Here is a 19,362-nt window from a genome sequence, read left to right on the forward strand (position 1 = left end):
TATATTTAAAGTGAGTTTCTTGTAGGCAACATAGTTGGGTCTTGCTTTTTTTTAACAGTCTGACAATATCTGCTTTCTCTTTTGTTGTTGTTGTTTGTTTGTTTGAGTTTTTTTGGCCATATTGTCAGCTCGTGGGATCTTAGTTCCCTGACCAGGGATCTAACCTGGGCCCCTGGCCGTGAGAGCTCAGAGTCCTAACCACTGGACCCCCAACAAATTCCCTAATATCTGCTTTCTAATGGGAGTGTTTAGAACATTTACATTTAATATAATTATTAATATGGTTGGATTTAAATCTACTATTTTGCTATTTGTTTCTATTTATCCCATCTGCTCTTTGTTTCTTCTTCTTTTCCTGACTTGCATTTGAGTATTTTTTAGTGTTCCATTTTATCTAATCTAATCATACTAATCTCTATTGTTGGCTTTTTAGATGTACATCTTTATCTTTTTAGTACCTGCTCTAGAATCTACATAATGCATGTTTAACATATCACAGTCATGTTCAAATAATATTATCACAGTTGACATATAATGTATGAACCATATAACAGTATACTTCTATTTTCCCCCTCCTATTGTTTGCGATTTTGTTTTCATACATTTTTACATCATATATATTCTAAATCTCACAATATAGTATTATATCTTTGCTCTAAAATTTATCTTTTAAATACATTTTAAAAAGAGAAAAAATGTATTTCTTGTTTACCCATTGAGTTACCATCCCTGGCACACTTCATTCCTTTGGGTAGAACCAAGTTTGCATCTGTTATCATTTTCCTTTTAACTGAAGAACTTCCTTTAACTTTTCTTGTAGTGCTGGTCTGCTTGGCTTTACTTGTATGAAAATGCTTGTATGTTACCTTCCTTCAGAGTCCTTTTCCTTGATGGGTCTATCTGCATAGTGACCTTGGACAGAAGCATTTGAAGTCCTACTAGCTATCTTCCTGTAGCTACCCTTCTATTCCTGAGCTCATCTTCAAGTAGGAAAATAAAAATGATGTGTCCTCTTGCTTTATCTCCTGCTTTCCTGTAATTCAGCAGCATAAAAATAAACCAAGATAATTGTTTCTAGTTTTATCATTTACCTACTGACATTTATAGTTCTCATCTATCCAAGTTAATGATTGTGGGTAGAGCTCTTTAGAATTTTCTTCCTTGGTTCTTCAGGCAGACATCATAACCTGAATTTAGATGGTATTTTATGTTCCAGTTTCATGATGTCTGGCAAATTGTTTTTAGAGAGTATGTTTGTGGCCATTCTTTAGTCTTCATATTGATGGAGTTTTTTTCTAAAATAAACCTTTTATTTGGAAAAAATTTTCGACTTAGAGAAAAGGTGAAAAGATAATACAGAGAGTTCCTATATTCCCACACCCAGTTTCCTCTAATACTAACACCTTATATTATCCTGGTACATTTATTAAAATTTAAAAACCAACACTGGTACATTGCTATCAACTCCAGATGTTATACATATTTCACCATTTTTTCTACTAATGTCCTTTTTGTTGTCATTATTCCAGAATCCATAGATAGAGTTGTCTTCTCTATTTTTTTTTCCTTTAGGTTCATTTTAGTTGGTCTCATGGATGAGTGTTAAATATGCTCCCATTCCACCAAATTGGCTGGTTATCCCCACCACTACTTTATGAACCATTTATATCTCTACTGCTGAGATTTATAGTCTACATGTCTTGTTTGATAAAGACACTGACAGAATCACTGGAAATGTTAATTTTATACTTAATTTTTGCCAGTAAAACTCTCACAGTGTTTTTGAAAACCTAATGCAAATGCTTAATTGCATACAACTATTTTTAAAAATTAATTAATTATTTATTTTTGGCTGCGTTGGATCTTCGTTGCTGCGTGCAGGCTTCTCATTGCGGTGGCTTCTCTTGTTGCGGAGCACGGGCTTTAGGTGCACGGGTTTCAGTAGTTGTGGCATGTGGGCTCAGTAGTTGTGGCTCATGGGTTCTAGGGCTCACAGGCTCAGTAGTGAGCTTGTGGGGCATGGGCTTAGTTGCTCCTCAGCATGTGGGATCTTCCCGGACCAGGGCTCAAACCCGTGTCCCCTGCATCGGCAGGCAGATTCTTAAACACTGCGCCACCAGGGAAGTCCCATACAATTATTTTTATAACTTTTAACTTTTGTGCTTAGTTGTCAGTTTCTCCACAATATGAAGTGCTCTGCAGAAGTGATTCCAGACCTTCAGAGCCATGGTGAACTTTCTGACTTAACGGTATGAACACCGCCTTGTTTATTTTCAGAGTGTGTGATCATGTGATTAAAAACTGTTTTTGAACAGGAACTGCTCATCATAAAAAAAATAAATAAATGAATTCTACAAATATCTGTTAAGCACCGATCATGCGCCAGTTGCAGATGGGGATGCTACAATAAACAAAACATAATACCTAGTTTCATGAAATGTAGAGTCAATCCCTTCTACTGTGAGGCCCAGACTCGTTTGGACCTAAAAGTTGATTAGCATCCAGGCTACCTGGATTCCATCTGTGATCATCATTTGGAGGACAGTAAGGTCTGACTTGGTAGTTGGCTTTTCTCAAAGCTGGGAAGATATGTTTCTTTTACAACAGCAACCAACCAACCAAATCAAAAATACAGATTAATAGGTTGACCCCTTTTTAAACTGAGAAATTCTACATAGTTCTCTAGGAGATTAGCCACTGCCAATTTAATACACACACACCCCTTATTTGAGGCTGTATGTTAGGTGTATTATGTTCGTCATCCCCCAAAAAGAAAACAAGGTAATTTGTCGTTCACTTGATTCATCTTTGCTCATCCCCCCACCTCCCTTAACTAGCTTATTTTTAAAAAATATTTATTTATTTTTTATTTATTATGTCTGTGCCGGATCTTAGTTGTGGCCTGTGGGATCTTTTAGTTGTGGCATGGAGGCTCATAGTTGTGGCATGTGGACTCTTAGTTGCAGCATGCATACAGGATCTAGTTCCCCGACCAGGGATGGAACCTGGGCCCCCTGCACCGGAAGCTGGAGTCTTACCCACTGGACCACCAGGGGAACCCCTTAAATAGCTTATTTTTAAAGGAAGAAACATAACCTTCCTATATCCCAGGTATGTAATATTTAAAAAACTGTTGATAACTAAGATCAGAAGTTGCACCTAATGATTTCTGGAGGGTCCATCTTGCTCTAGACACTGTGATTCTAATCATCTGGACAGTAATCACAGCTCAAGTCACCCATGGAATGCACTGTTTGGATATCACCCAGGAGCACACGCTTGCGTGTGTTTGCAGATCACTTATTGTTTCATATTTGTAGCACTCCTCCCTGCAACTGGCGTAAATACTTGAGGATGGGTTGGGTTTAGAAAATGTCTGGTCCCTAATTGTAACTCAAAGCCCCACCCTCTTATGCAAATGCTGATTTAATAGAGGATTTTCTTTTCAAAGGAAACTACAAGTGAAAGCAATCTTGAAGAGTCAGCAGTGAGTTCTGTAGTGCCAGGTAAGGATCTGGAAGTAGCACATGGGATTAGATGAATGTGTACATATATTTCTACATAGGGGATTTTTATTTATTTATTTTTTTTTATTTATTTATTTATTTTTTTAACATCTTTATTGGGGTGTAATTACTTTACAATGGTGTGTTAGTTTCTGCTTTATAACAAAGTGAATCAGTTATACATATACATATGTTCCCATATCTCTTCCCTCTTGTGTCTCCCTCCCTCCCACCCTCCCTATACATAGGGGATTTTTAAAAAGTATTTATAACTGTGCCTCCTTGCTTTTCTCCACAGAGGTGGCCCATGGTGAAGCCCAGTGGCTTCAGGAGGCAAAAAGTCTGAGTGAGCGCCTGAGAAAAGCCTACACCAGTGCCCCTTTCTGCCACATGTCTTTGCTTGAGGTCTCTTCCTGTCTAGCCACCGATCAGCTGCTGAATTGTGATCTGTCCCTTGCTTCAAAACACATCACCAATACTGTGCAGGAGCCTATGGTGTTGCCTGAGGTCTTTGCTAACTTGAACTCCGTCATGTGTGTGGAGGGTGAAGCTGGTAGTGGAAAGACGGTCCTCCTGAAGACAGTAGCTCTTCTATGGGCATCAGGATGCTGTCCCTTGTTACACAGGTTCCAGTTGGTTTTCTATGTCTCTCTTAGCTCTACCAGACTGGACCAGGGGCTGGCCAATGTCATTTGTGACCAACTCCTAGAGACAGAAGGATCTGTTACTGAAACGGGCCTGTGGAACATCATCCAGCAGTTAAAGAACCAGGTGTTATTCCTTTTGGATGACTACAAAGAGATGTGCTCAATCCCTCAAAGCATAGAGAGGATGATTCAAAGAAACCATTTGTCAAGGACCTGCTTATTGATTGCTGTCCATACAAACAGGGCTAAGGACATCCGCCGACACCTAGATACAATTCTAGAGATCAAAGCGTTTCCCTTCTGTAATACCCTCTATATATTACGGAAGCTCTTTCCAGATGATTTGACCCGTCTGCGAAAGTTTATGGTTGACTTTAGAATTAATGAAACATGGCTGGGAATTCAGAAAACTCCCTTCTTCGTAGCAGCAGTCTGTGCTAATTGGCTTCGGTATCCTTTTTGTCAGTCCTTTGATGATGTGGCTGTTTTCAAGTCCTATATAGAATGCCTTTTCTTAAGGCACAAAACTGCAGCTGACCTTCTCAAAGCAACTGTGTCCTCCTGTGGTGAGCTGGCCTTGAAAGGTTTTTTTTCATCTTGCTTTGAGTTTAGTGATGATGATCTCCTAGAAGTAGGGATTGGTGAAGATGAAGATCTAGCCATGTACCTGATGAGCAAATTCACAGCCCAGAGACTGAGGCCAGTCTATCAGTTTTTGAATGCTTCATTCCAAGAATTTCTTGCTGGGATGAGGCTGACTGAACTCCTGGATTCAGATAGGCAAGAGGATCAAGATTCGGGACTTCATTATTTGAAACAAATTAACTCAGCCATGATGGCTGTAGGTCCCTATGCAAATTTTTTGAACTATGTCTCTTGCCATTCTTCAACAAAGGCAGGGCCAACAATTGTATCCCAATTGCTTCTTTTGGTGGATAATCAAGAGACACTGGAGAATATATCTGAAAATGATGACTACCTGAAGCATCATCCAGAGATTTCAGAGAAAATGCAGTGTCTCCGGTTGTTGTGGCAATACTCTCCAGAAAATTACCTTTCACTGGTTTCAAGACATTTACTGGCTCTGGCTGTAAAAACTGCTTATCGAAGCAACAGTGTTGCTGCCTGTTCTCCATTCATTTTGCAGTTCCTTCAAGGGAGAACCCTGTCTTTGAGTGTACTTAAGTTACAGTATTTTTTTGACCACCCAGAAAGCCTGTTATTGTTGGGGAGAGTCCAGGTCTCCATAGGAGGAAATAGGTTACGCAAAACAGATTTTTCATTACTGGAAAAAATTTTCGACAAATCCCAGGCACCAACCATAGATCAGGACTATGCTTCTGCCTTTGAACTTGAGAGTGAATGGAAGCAGAATTTAGTTGAAAAAGAGGAAACCGTGAACAGTTTTCTGAACATGCAACTCAAGGCACCAGCAGATATCAGCACTGGCTATTGGAACCTTTCTCCAAAGCAGTACAAGATTCCCCTTCTGGAAGTTCATGTGACTGGTGCTGATGCTGTGGATCAGGAGATGCTACGGTTTCTAACGAAAGTTTTCTCAGCTTCACAGCACATTGAACTCCACTTGACCAGGAGCACGGGTTTTATTGAAAGCATCAGCCCAGCTCTTGAGCAGTATAAGGCCTCGTTCACCAAGTGCTCCGTAAGCCAATCTGAGCTGAGTGCAGTAGCACAGGAATTGCTTCTCACTCTGCCTTCCCTAGAATCTCTTGAAGTCTCAAAGACAACCCATCTACAAGGTAAACCTGCATCTGTTTTAGATGACTGTTAGGATGTGTACTCTTATCTTCTCACTCTTAGTTTTAGGTGGATGAAAACTTTTGAAAGTGTGAGACCATAAATCCTTGCTGATTGAACAGATATAAAATAAATCTTTACTAACTTATTTCTGTCAGTAATATGAATTAGTGAAAGGCTTCCAAATAACAGAATGGCTATCAAACTCTGATAAAAATAATACAATGACTAATGAGGTCTCTTAATAAACAAATGACTTGTTATTAGTCAAAGAATGATCTATATGTAAATGATGCTTGAGAATTACCCTCACCCCACCTGCTTCATGGAAGAAAGGGCTTGTACTCTGGGAAATAAACAAGTGGGAAGTAGTGTCTCCCAGTTATTTGTGTCTCTTTTCACTTGTCTAAGCAGTGTTTGAGAGTTTTCAGTATAGACTTTATCATCTTTCATTAAATTTATTCCTAGGTACTTGTATTTTTTGATACTCCTGTAAATGGTATTTAAATTTTTTCATTTTCGGATTGTTGCTAGTATGGGTTTGATTTTCAGCAGTTTGTTAAATGCCTAGGTGTGCTTTGCTTTGTATCTATCTTACTTGAGGGTCACTGAACATTTTTTTTGGATCTGTGGGTTGATATTTATCATCAAATTTAGAAAAATTTTGTTTTTTCAAATATTTATCATGGTAAAACATACATGAAACCTTAAAATCATTTTTCAGTATACAATTCAGTGGCATTAAGTACAATTACAGTGTTGTGCAACCATCACCACTATCCACTTCCAGAACCTTTCCATCATCCCAAACTCTGTACCTATTAAACAATACCTCCTTCTTCTCCCCAGATGCTGATGTCTCTATGAATTTGTCTATTCTATTTCACATAAGTGAATCCATACAATATTTTGTCCTTTCGTGTCTGGCTTCTTTCACGTTTTTAAGGTTCATCCATGTTGTGGTATGCGTCAGAACTTCACTACTTTTATAGCTGAATAATATTTCATTGTATGTATATATCACATTTTATTAATCAATTCATCTGTTGATGGACACTTGCACTGTTTATTCTGGCTAAAGTTGCCATGAACATGGGTGCACAAATATTACTTGGAGACCCTATTTTCAATTCTTTTGGATATATACCCGGAAGTGGAATTATTGGCTATTAATGATAGTAATTCTATTTTAATTTTCAAGGAAACTCCAAACTGTTTTCCACGCTGGCTGCAGCATTTTACATTCCTACAAGCAATGTACAAGGGCTCCAGTTTCTTCACATCCTCAATGCTTTTTTGTTTTTTTTAAATCAGAGACATCCTAATAGGTGTGAAATTGTATCTCACGTTGGTTTTGATTTGCATTTTCATAATGACTAATGCTGTTGAGCATCTTTTCATGTGCTTATTGGCTGTTAGTGTGTCTTTTTTGGAGACAGTCTATTAAATCCTTTTGCCCATTTAAAAAAATTGAAGTGTAGTTTATTTACAATTTTGTGTTAGTTTCTGGTATACAGCAAAGTGATTCAGATTGTGTGTGTGTGTGTGTATATAAACTTTTTCAGATTCTTTTCCATTATAGATCATTACGAGATATTGAATATAGTTCCCTGTGCTATACTGTGGGTCCTTGTTTATTTTATACATAGTAGTCTGTATCTGTTAATCTCACTTCTAATTTATCCCTCCCTCCCTCCCCTTTCCCCTTTGGTAACCATAAGTTTTTTTTCTATGTCTGTGAGTCTATTTCTGTTTTGTAAATAAGTTCATCTGTATCACTTTTTTAGATTCCACATAGAAGTGATATCATATGATATTTGTCTTTCTGTCTGACTTACTTCATTTAGTATGATAATCTCTAGGTCCATCCATGTAGCTGCAAATGGCATTATTTCATTCTTTTTTATGGCTAATATTCCGTTGTGTGTGTGCATCACATCCTCTTTATCTAGTCATCTGTTGATGGACATTTAGGTTGCTTCCATGTCTTGGCTATTGTAAATAGTACTGCTGTGAACACTGTGGTGCATGTACCCTTTCAAACCATGGTTTTCTACTGATACATGCCCAGGAATGGGATCGCTGGATTATATGGTAACTCTATTTTTAGTTTAGTTTTTTTTTTTTTGGCTGCGTTGGGTCTTCATTGCTGTGTGCAGCCTTTCTCTAGTTGCAGTATGCGGGCCTCTCATTGTGGTGGCTTCTCTTGTGGAGCATGGAATCTAGGAGCGCGGGCTTCAGTAGTTGTGGCATGTGGGCTCAGTAGTTGTGGCTCACGGGCTCTAGAGTGCAGGCTCAGTAGTTGTGGTGCATGGGCTTAGTTGCTCCACGGCATGTGGGATCTTCCTGGACCAGGGATTGAACCCGTGCCCCCTGCATTGACAGGCGGATTCTTAACCACTGCGCCACCAGGGAAGTCCCTATTTTTAGTTTTTTTAAAGAACCTCTTTACCGTTTTCCATAGTGGCTGCACCAGTTTACATTTCCACCAACAGTGTAGTAGGGTTTCCCTTTTCCACATACTCTCCACCATTTATTTTTGGAGACTTGTAAAAAATTTTATTTATTTATTTATTTTTGGCTGCGTTGGGTCTTCATTGCTGCGCGCAGGCTGCTCTTCATTGCGGTGCGTGGTCTTCTCGTTGCAGTGGCTTCTCTTGTTGCAGGGCACAGGCTCTAGGTGTGTGGGCTTCAGTAGTTCTGGCTCGCAGGTTCAGTAGTTGTGGCTCGTGGGCTCTAGAGCACAGGCTCAGTAGTTGTGGTGCACGGGCTTAGTTGCTCTGTGGCATGTGGGATCTTCCTGGACCAAGGCTCGAACCCGTGTCCCCTGCATTGGCAGGCGGAGTCTTAACCATTGCGCCACCAGGGAAGTCCCTATTTGTAGACTTTTTGATGATAGCCATTTTGACCATTGTCAGGTGATACCTCGTAGTTTTGATTTGCATTTCTCTAATAATTAGCAATGTTGAGCATCTTATGTGCTTGTTAGCCATCTGTATGTCTTCTTTGGAGAAATGTCCCTTTAGGTCTCCTGCCCATTTTGTGATTGGGTTGTTTGTTCCTTTGTCCATTTTTAAAATTGTGTTGTCTTTTTGTTTTGAGTTATAGGAGTTCTTTGTGTAATTAAATCTTTATTGGACACTTGGTTTTAAAATATTTTCTCCGATAGATTCCCCTTTTCACTGTCTCAATAATGTACTTCAATTTGTAAAGTTTCAAATTTCAGTGAAGTCCAATTTGTCTGTTTTTCTTTTGTGCTAGTGCTCTTGGTAGCATATCTAAGAATCTATTCTCAAATCCAAGGTTATGAAGATTTATTTCTGTTTTCTTCTAAGAGTTGTATGGTTTTAGCTCTTATATTTAGGTTGTTGATTCATTTTGAGCCAATTCTGTATATGGTGGTGGGAGGTAAGGGTCCAACTTCTTTGCATGGAGAAATTCAGTTGTCCCAGCCCCATTTGCTGAGATGTCTTTGTGAATCCAGAGTGTAGTACAGGGCTTCTCATATAGTAGATGAGAAGTAAAATATTGCCTGCCATATCAGTAAACAAAGGATGTTGTAGCTATCAGCAATTGCAGCCACCCCTGATAGTGAGCCCGGAGGAAACTCAGGAAGGAAACAAAGAATACCTGCCATCTAGCAGTCATCAGACTGCAGCCACCCCAAAGGGTGCAGCTTGAAGAAACTCAGGATGTGAAAACACAGGATACTGGCCCCAGATAGCTGAGGTGCATATCAAAAGAATGATTTTAGTGACCCCAGACTCTTGCATCTTCCCATACATAGAAAAGTGCTAAATTCCTTAACCTGAGATATCTAGTTTTCTTTTATTAACAGTAATCTTTTGTTCTGACTACCTGCCTTTGTTGCAAAACTCCTATATATCCTAGCTCCCCGCCTCACCTCCTTGGAGCAGTTTTCTCAGGATTACTTGAGATGCTGCCTCCCGGACTTGAAGTCCTAAGAATGTCCACTGAATAAAACATAACTCAAAACTTTTAGGTTGTGCATATATTTTTTTTAGTTGACATAATCAGTAAATGCTGCAGAAAGCATTATCTTCATATATGTGCTTTCTAAAAAAGGAAGTCTTATGGTATGTGAAAGGTTTTCATTTGAAATATGAAAATAGTTTGATGAATCAAATGACAGTTTGAAGTTTTGCATTTGGAACTCTTTAGATTAATAATGGGAAACTGTGTGCTACTTTCTAGATCAACTCTTTCTTAGTTTGGACAAGTTCTTGTGCTTGAAAGAACTGTCTGTGAATCTGGATGATAAACGAGATGTTTTTTCAGTCATTCCTGAAGAATTCCTAAATCTCCACCATATGGAGAAATTATTGATCCAAATTTTAGGTGAATACGGTCCTTCCAAACTAGGTAAGTGTGGCACTTTGATTTACTTGTTTTTGTATCACTTGGAAAACCTACTTGGCCAATAATTTAAGTTAAAGCTTCTGTGGATCTGAGGGTGTAGCCTGTATCCAAGGTAAATTGTTGGAATAGCACTTGTTGTCATTAAAAAATGACAGCTATTTGTAATTATTGAGCTGTTACTACATGGTAGGAATTGTTCTAAGCACTTTATAAATCTTAACTCATTTAACCTTCATACCCATTCTACAAGGTAAATACTATTATATTCTAATTTTTACAGTTGGGGAAATGGAGTTATAGAGGTTAAGTATTGATAATTTGCTCAAGGTCACCCAGATAAGGAAATAGTAAATTTGCAATTAAACACAGGAATTCTGACTTTTAAGTCTGAGCTCTTAACCAGTGGAATGTACTGCCTCTCCAAAAATAGTTTGTAGAGTTCTTTTATTTTGTTTTTGTTTAAGTTGCTCTTACCGTTGCAACTTAAGAGATCTGCCAGATAAGAAGGAAGGAAATCTGATGACTGGTAGTAATCAGAAGCCTTTCCCTGTTTCTCATCAGCCGTTATAAATATATTTCATCAACCATTCTCATGGTTGATGAACAACCTGTACAGCTATCTTTCTTAAATATATCATTTAGCAAAATGACTTAGGTATCATCAATTCTTTAGTTTAGTAAAGACTAAAGACTAAAAAAAGGTAAATCTCTACTGAACTGACATGCAGAGCTGCGTGCAAAAAAAATTGTAGCTGAAGCTGGAAGTAGTAGTTTTCTTATATTGTTCAGCAATTTTTTCAAATTTAAGTTTTGCTTCAGAGTTGTCACTGCCTTTATGTTTCTTTGCATAGTGTTTCTATAGTGTAAACATCATGTGCAAACTTAGAGACATTAGGATGTTAAAGCTGAATGTTTTAGCTGAGTCAATGCCATTACTGTATAGAGGAGAAAACTGATTCCCCAGAGAGGGTCAGTAACGACGGTTCACGTAGCTCATCAGTTAGTCACAGACCCTGAACCTAAGCCCAATTCATTACATCATGATGCTTTATTTTAATTCACTATTGTTGAAACAAGTTAATAAATTAAATGACTAATTCTGATAGAAATTTCCAATCTCTGATGCCTTAAATTTGATATTTTACAGTCAAATTAATTCAGAATTCTCCAAACCTTCGTGTTTTCCATCTGCAATGTAATTTCTTTTCGGATCTTGAGTCTCTCATGACTGTACTTGCTTCCTGCAAGAAACTTGAAGAAATTAAGCTTACTGGACCATTTTTTAAAGCCGCCCCATTTGGTAAGAGCTAAAATTGTAAAATTTTGGTTTAAGATGCTTCTGTGGACAGTCATTTTTTAACAGCCAGATTTTAAAAATGCAATTGATGTCAAAGAACAAAACTATTACAATAAATATCTGATCTTAAATGAATTTTCAAGTAAGGTATATTTGTTTCTAGATGTTTAAACATTTCTAGTTATGAGAATTGTTTCCTGAGCAAAGATTTGTGTTATCTACTTGTCATACTAATTAATTCAATCTGAATTATTATATTAATTTCTATCACTTTTAAAATACTCTTTAAACTCATTATTTTTTGGTATAAGAAATGTAGCTGACATAACTAAATTTTTCTTTTCCCTTTTATAGTCATTGTTTTACCAAATTTCATTTCTCTGAAGATATTAAATCTTGAGCACCAATATATTCCTGATAAGGAAACAGCTGAAAAATTTGGTATGTTTATAAAACAGTGCCTAAAGCTTGCTCTTTATTCTTTCCCCCATAAAATCCTCCTGTTTTGCATTAGCTATAACAAATGACAACATGTATTAGCTGCCCTTGCTCATTAGGAGGGACAGTGCTGCTCAGCTTTTACCCTCCAAATGCCTTGATCTCACATGATGTCTTTCAAAGAAATGTTCTCAGAGTGACTCATTTCTTTGAATACAGATTTGTTTGTTACAGCACTATGCAATTTCTTATTTATTTATTTATTTGTCTGCACTGGGTCTTAGTTATGGCATGCGGGATCTTCGTTGCCACGTGCGGGATTGGATCTTTTAGTTGCAGCATGCGGGATCTTTAGTTGCGGCATTGGGATCTAGTTCCCTGACCAGGGATCGAACCTGGGTGCCCTGCATTGGGAGCACAGAGTCTTAGCCACTGGGTCACCAGAGAAGTCCCAGCACCATGCAATTTCATTGCCAGGTATCCATTCCAGACAAGTTAAATACCTGTTGTTTCAAAGGTTTCTAGAATATAGGTGAAACTATCTTTTAAGGTTATGAAAACTCAGTATATGAAAACCTAGATTTAACAAAATGATAACTATAGAGATTACTTTTTCAACTTATTTTTTTATGATTACAAAAGCAATGTATGCTCTGGAAAAAAATTCTAACAGGTCTTAAAAGATAAACTGAAGCATATTAAAAATTAAGAATTTATTTGAACAAAAATGGGGACTTCCCTGGTGGCGCAGTGCTTAAGAATCTGCCTGCCAATTCAGGGGACACAGGTTCGAGCCCTGGTCCGGGAAGATCCCACATGCCGCGGAGCAACTAAGCCCGTGCACCACAACTACTGAGCCTGTGCTCTAGAGCCCGCGAGCCACAACTACTGAAGCCCGTGCTACAAGAGCCCATGCTCTGCAACAAGCGAAGCCATGCTAAGGAGGGATCAAAGTGAAAAGTTAAGTTATGAGAGTGGTGGATTGTGAGCATTTAGTTCTAGGAGGAAGAGGCAGAACTCACTAAGGATGATACCAGGACAGAAAGGAAGGGGGCTGAAGGCATTGAGGAGCTAGGAAGAGTTTCCTGGAGCCAGTAGAAGCTTCAGTCTAAATAAAAGAGGAAATGGATGGGAATTCCCTGGTGGTCCAGTGGTTAGGACTCCACTCTTTCACAGCCGCAGGCCCAGGTTCAATCCCAGGTTGGGGAACTGCAAGCTGTGTGGTGCAGCCAACAAAAAAGGAAATGGAGATGTGATAGGCCTTTTGGACTTCAGTACAGGAGAGACTGGTTGGGGAAGGGTGGAGGAATGGTTGTCTAGAGGTAGCAATGAAGGTCAAGGTGTAGGCTGACCCCTTTCTTGGAGAGAAAGAGGAATAGCCTCTATGCTACATGGGGACTCATAGAATGTGCATGATTTTGAGACTTTCAATTACAATTGTTTGGGAACACAGTACAGAGAATAGCTTTTTAATATCTTCTGATAGCCTACACTTTAGGTTCTCTAAATAACCTGGAAGAATTGATCCTTCCTACTGGGGATGGGATTCATCAAGTGGCCAAACTGATCATCCAGCAATGTCAGCATCTTCAATGTCTCCGCATTCTCTCATTTTTCCAGACTTTGGATGATGACAGCGTGGTGGAAATTGGTGAGATACCCTCAGATAAACTCTTTCAGCTCACATGAAAGCCAGTGGTATTACTCAAGCTTTCTGCTGCAAAATGTCTACAAAAACATTCGTCCCCCTAAAAATGTTCAACCCACTTCCTCATTTTTGCTATCATATTGTTCCCTCTAATGTTCTATGGATTTTGGTTCATTCTGGTCAGATTTAGAAGTAAAAGATAGCCTCCCACTTGAGACTACACAAGCCCTCAAGTCCATTCTTAACACCTAGTGTCTCAGACACCTGGCCACATACCCACCATGTACTCCTTTTTATAGTACTTTTTTTAAAATAGAAAATTAATACACGTAAAGAAAAGTACAAAATCGTTAAGTGTATAGCTCAATGAGTTTTCAAGTGAACATACTTAAATCTTGTTACTCATACTTGTGTAACAATTACTCATTAGGTTACAATATAGAATATTACATCCCAGAAGCCTCCTTTGTGTCCCTTCTGACACTGCATTCCCCTCCTTCCCAAAGGTGACCACCATACTGCTTTCTTTCACCATAGTTTTACCCGTTTTAAAAATATATGTCATGGAATCCTCCACAGTATGTACTATTGTGCCTGCCTCTTCGGGCTCAACATACTTGTGATACTGATTCATACTGATACGTGTGACTATATATAGAGTTCACTGATTTTCATTGCTGTATATTGTCCCATGTATGACTATACATACGCCAATTTATTTATCCATTCAACTGGATATGAGTTGGCTACTATGAATAATGCTGCTATGAACATTTTGTACATGACTGTTGATGCATATATGGAGGTATTTCTAGGGCGGACTTTGCGTCATTTGGTAAATATTCTGTTTTCCATAGTTGTACCAACTTACATTCCTACCAGCAGTTGTTTCACATTCTGGCTACTGCTTGGTATTGTCAGACCTTTAAACTTTAGCCATTCTGATGAATCTGTTGCGATACCTCATTGTGGGTTTTCTATTGGTATACGTTTGTGTTATCATTGGTGCAGTTTGGGCAAGTTACATTTTTCTAAGGATTTAAAAACTTTTCTAAAGTTGCTCATAATATTTATAATTTTAAAAATATCTGTATGACCTATGGTGATAGTCCCCTTTTCATTCCTGATATATTCAATACTTTTTTTTTTACCTGGTTGGTTTTTCAATTTTATTAAATTTTTTTTTCTCTACATGTTTTTCATTTATTCTGCTTTTACCTCTATTATCCCCTGCTACTTTCTTTGGATATAATTTGCTTTTCTTGTCCTTCTTTTTTTTTTTTTTTTTTTGATATCCTAATTTTCTGAGATGGATAGTTAGAGCACTAACTTTGGCTTTAGCTCCCTCTCACAAGTTTTAGTGTCATATTTTTATTCTCATTCAGTTCAAAATATTTTCTAATTTCAGTTGTCATTTTTTTGCCACACCAGTTATTTAGAGATGTATCCCTTTTACTTTCTCCTTTTTTTCCCCTTTTACTTTTAATCTTTCTATGTCCTTATATTTAAAGTGTGTCTGTTGTAAAAATATAGTTTTTTGTTTTTTGTGGTACGCGGGCCTCTCACTGTTGTGGCTTCTCCTGCTGCGGAGCACAGGCTCCGGACGCGCAGGCCCAGCGGCCACGGCTCACGGGCCCAGCCACTCCACGGCATGTGGGATCTTCCTGGACCAGGGCACGAACCCGTGTCCCCTGCATTGGCAGGCGGACTCTCAACCACTGCGCCACCAGGGAAGCCCCAGTTTGGTTTTTTTAAATGTAATTTATTAATCTTTAATACTCCAATTAGAAGTAAATCTATCTAATATACTTATTGTTAAATTTATATATCTTTATTAAAATTGGGCATTTTCTACTTTAAGTGATGGTGGTAGAAGAGGTTGGTTCAAATAACCTAGTCTACCAGTATTGAAATAGAAGTCCTTATGATTCTGTTTTCATAAATATTTTGCTTTTATATTTATAGCCAAGGTAGCAATCAATGGAGGTTTCCAGAAACTCAAGAATCTTAATCTTTCAATCAACCACAAGATTACAGAGGAAGGATACAGAAACTTCTTTCAAACACTGGACAACATGCCCAACTTGCAAGAGTTAACAATTTCCAGGCATTTCAAAGAATGTATCAAAGCTCAGGCCATAACAGTCAAGTCTTTGAGTCAATGTGTGTTACGACTGCCAAGACTCACTAGACTTAACATGTTAAGTTGGCTCCTGGATGCAGAAGACATCACACTGCTTAATGCCGTGATAGAAAGGCATCCTCTATCTAAACACTTCACCCTTCACTGGAAATGGGTACTGCCATTCTCTCCAATCATTCAGAAATAGAAGATTTAGCTAAAAACTGCTAAATCAAGAAAATTTTTGTCAACAATTTAAAAAACCTAATTATCCAAAAACTTGTTATTAAATACTGCATACAAAAGAATAAAATGCATGGCATGTAATAAAAAAACCAAACACCTGCTTACCCATTACTGAGCTTAAGAAACAGATTATGACCAGTAACTTTGATGTCCCTAATGATCCTCCCCAACCGAAGATCAGACCTTTAATCAAGTTTACGCATCTAACTCTTCATTACCCAGGGTCAGCGTCAGGCTTTCAGGCTAACTATGGTAAACAGTAACAAAGCCACAGAGAAGGGGGTAGGGAGAGGTGTACCAATCTATCTTAAAGCCACAATATGAAAGGAGTATTCAAGTTATTAGAAAATGGCTAACTTAAGGACTGAATCACTTTCACACATAGGTGAAACAAGAGATATTCCTTAATCCTTGTAGGGTCTGTTTTGTACATTTAATTAACTTTGGTATAGTAAGGTTTACTTATACCTTCCCTTTACCAACTGTGTTGGATATGAAGAAATAGGATTTAGGGAAAATGCTTGTATTCTAGAGGCTTTTGATTCAATGCTTATTGTAACAGCAAAAAAGTGTAGAATAGAATTTAGCATTATTGGAAATTAGCTAAATCTGTGTTTTCAAGAATCTTGAGTATCAGTGTTTTTTTAGATAACCACATGTTTAAGAGTCCAACATATGCATTTATAATGGCCTTAAAATTTTCTTATGAATCCACTTTGCTGAGGGAGAACATATTTTGTCAGTGACTTCATAATGTTCAAGGTATTACAGTTGATGTGAATGTCTACATCTGTGCCTGTGTCCAAAATTTCATTCCTACCAGTTAATCAACAGAGTTTCCTGAATGGTTAGAAGGCCAATCCAAATTCATAATGCTAGTATAAGTTGGAAAACAACCATTCTTTTACCTTAATTTTCATTTTTACCATGAAACACAGGGATGGTATATATGGTATGATTCCATTTGTTTAAAAACTATACTCTCATGTTTCTAGATGCATTAAGAATTTCTGGAAGAATACACAAGGAAATGTTAACAGTGGTAACTATTTTAAGTGGGTAGAAAGGGGACAGGAAGGTATTATTTTTTACTTTCGTCCTTTTTGTACTGCTTTCTGTTTTACAAGTAGCTGTTTTTATTTTTATATTTAAAATAAAGCATAAAACTAGTTTAGCATTACAACATTAATAGTTGCTCTGGAGGGTGAGATTACTAGAAAGTAATCTAGGAGATGGATTATCTTCTTGTCTGATTTTGTATCTAATGCTTTTCTAATCAGAAAGGTTTTACGTTTTGTATCAGAGTCCAATCAGGAGATAGAAACCACACAGTAATTTGGGGAAAGTTTACTATAAAGAGTTATTCACTGTAACAGGAAACTGGAGTAATGAGGATTGATTATGAAACTGAGAACTCTAAGCAGGTACAGGAAAGAGCTTATGGCTCTTCATGCTAGGCTGAGAGACAGCACCCAAAGAAAGTACCCCAGGGCTGAGATCTAGACTTTGACAGAGAAGGCACAGCCATGGACAACAGAGAGGTTGGCTTAATTAAAGAGGTGCAGCCCAAGAAGGTATAAGCTTGGAGCACTTTGCTTAGAAAGTGTTTTGGGGGTGCCAGGGAAAGCCATCCACGTGGGGCTGCTGAGTGCTGCTGGCCACTGTTGAAGGCAGGCACTGCACAAGGCTGCAGAAACCATGTGCTGCAGGTGTCTGCTAGAGAGGCACACTGGACACAAGCAAAGTAGTCCCTTGCCCCTCCTGTGTCTCACCAGCGCCCTCTACTGACGAAGCTTTACACTGTACCTGCTGACAAGGGAAGGGTAGTTACGGGGTCCAGATTCATTACTGCAGAGTAGGCAGTGAAGGCTGGATTTGGATATGAAGGCAATAACGTCATAAGTGGTACAAGTATTACATTTCATAGTTCAAACCTCAAGGAAAATGAATCTAGTTAAATTTAAGATTGACTGAGAGCATATATGTACATGCATGTTCATACATAGAAAACTTCTTAACTAAGAAACTGTAAATGATGATAGATTCCAGGGAGGGGAGCAGGATAGCTAGTGGACACGGTAGGGAGGTTTACTTTATCCTGCATATAATCATCTGAATTCTGTACCGTATACATGTACTATTAAAAATACTTAAAAAAATAACAGAACTCCATGCAAATTATTTGTCCAGAGCTTCTCCCAAGGGCTTCTAGTATAAAGCAGGGGGCAGTGGGAATTCCCTGGTGGTCCAGAGTTTAGGTCTCTGCACTTTCACTGCTGAGGGCCTGGGTTCAATCCCTGGTCTGGGAACTAAGATCCCATAAGCCATGTGGCATGCCCCCCCCCAAAAAAAAAGCAGGGGGCAGCAAAGTATGACCACAGCCTATAAGCTAAGCATGTTTTTTTTTTACATTTTTAGAGGCCCACAAAGCTGAACTAATTTACCCTGGCCCTTTACAGAGAATGGATTATTTCTGGATCATAAGGTCACTATGCCCTTTATTCCAGTATACATCAATTTCCACAGGACTCCTAGGTCATCCCTCATTGCCCTGACACTCATCCTTATGTTTCAAAACTTCTCTCTTTCTGATCACATATCCCAACCTTCTCCAACTCCCTAAATCCTTCCCCTGTGCTCACATGAGTAACATCTCCCATATCCTTTACCTCTTTTCTAAACATTCTCTTCACCTTCTTGTTCTAATCCCATATTTTTTAAACCCTTTTTTCACCGTGACCCACAGTAAGAAATCTTACATTAAAAAATTTACACACATACACATAAACACAACCAAGATTCACAAAAAATTCTAAAGTTATGTCAAATATAATTTCACTAATACCCAAATATAACAAAAATTCAGCAATACAAAGATTCTTGAAAGAGTTGTTTACATGTGCTGTCTTCATCTGTTCTTTTCCATTCTCTACCACCTCCTCCATTGCACCAAAACAGCCCTTATGAGGGTCACTGCTAAATTCAACAAATAGTTCTTTGTCCTCATCCTATGTGACTTGCTAGCAGCATCTGACCTATTGGTAGCTCTGATATGGCCCATCACTCCTCGAAACACTTTCTCCATTTGGCTTCCAGGGCATCACTCTGGGTTTCCTCCTAATTGAGAGCTCCACCTCAGTGTCTTTTACTGCTTCTCGCATCAGATCTCTAAACATTGGGAGCACCCCAGAGTTCTCCTCTAACATCTCTATTTATATGCACTTCCTCGGCTATCTCATCCTGATGAACGGCTTTAAATTCTAGGTCTATGCTAACTTCTAAAATTTCATCTTTATCCCAGGTCTCTCCTTTGAACACTT

At 38.3% G+C, this 19,362-nt stretch overlaps 1 protein-coding gene across 2 annotated transcripts in view; it reads left to right on the top strand.

Annotated features, from left to right (window-relative positions):
* LOC132516874 (general transcription factor IIH subunit 2) overlaps positions 1-18,174 on the top strand; it is a 66,381-nt gene extending 48,207 nt beyond the window's left edge. Inside the window, exons 22-29 of one of the 2 annotated variants that reach the window (XM_060143081.1) lie at positions 2,168-2,249; positions 3,452-3,506; positions 3,805-5,913; positions 10,127-10,294; positions 11,439-11,591; positions 11,943-12,029; positions 13,513-13,677; positions 15,640-18,174. In XM_060143081.1, the coding sequence (XP_059999064.1) occupies positions 2,168-2,249; positions 3,452-3,506; positions 3,805-5,913; positions 10,127-10,294; positions 11,439-11,591; positions 11,943-12,029; positions 13,513-13,677; positions 15,640-16,004 (3,184 nt within the window). In that variant the 3' untranslated portion in view covers positions 16,005-18,174. The remainder of the gene's footprint in view (positions 1-2,167; positions 2,250-3,451; positions 3,507-3,804; positions 5,914-10,126; positions 10,295-11,438; positions 11,592-11,942; positions 12,030-13,512; positions 13,678-15,639) is intronic. The other variant, XM_060143082.1, reaches the window with a different exon arrangement.
* Positions 18,175-19,362: the final 1,188 nt, after the last annotated feature.

This window comes from Lagenorhynchus albirostris, chromosome 3 (assembly GCF_949774975.1).
Source record: "Lagenorhynchus albirostris chromosome 3, mLagAlb1.1, whole genome shotgun sequence".
NCBI lineage: Eukaryota > Metazoa > Chordata > Mammalia > Artiodactyla > Delphinidae > Lagenorhynchus > Lagenorhynchus albirostris.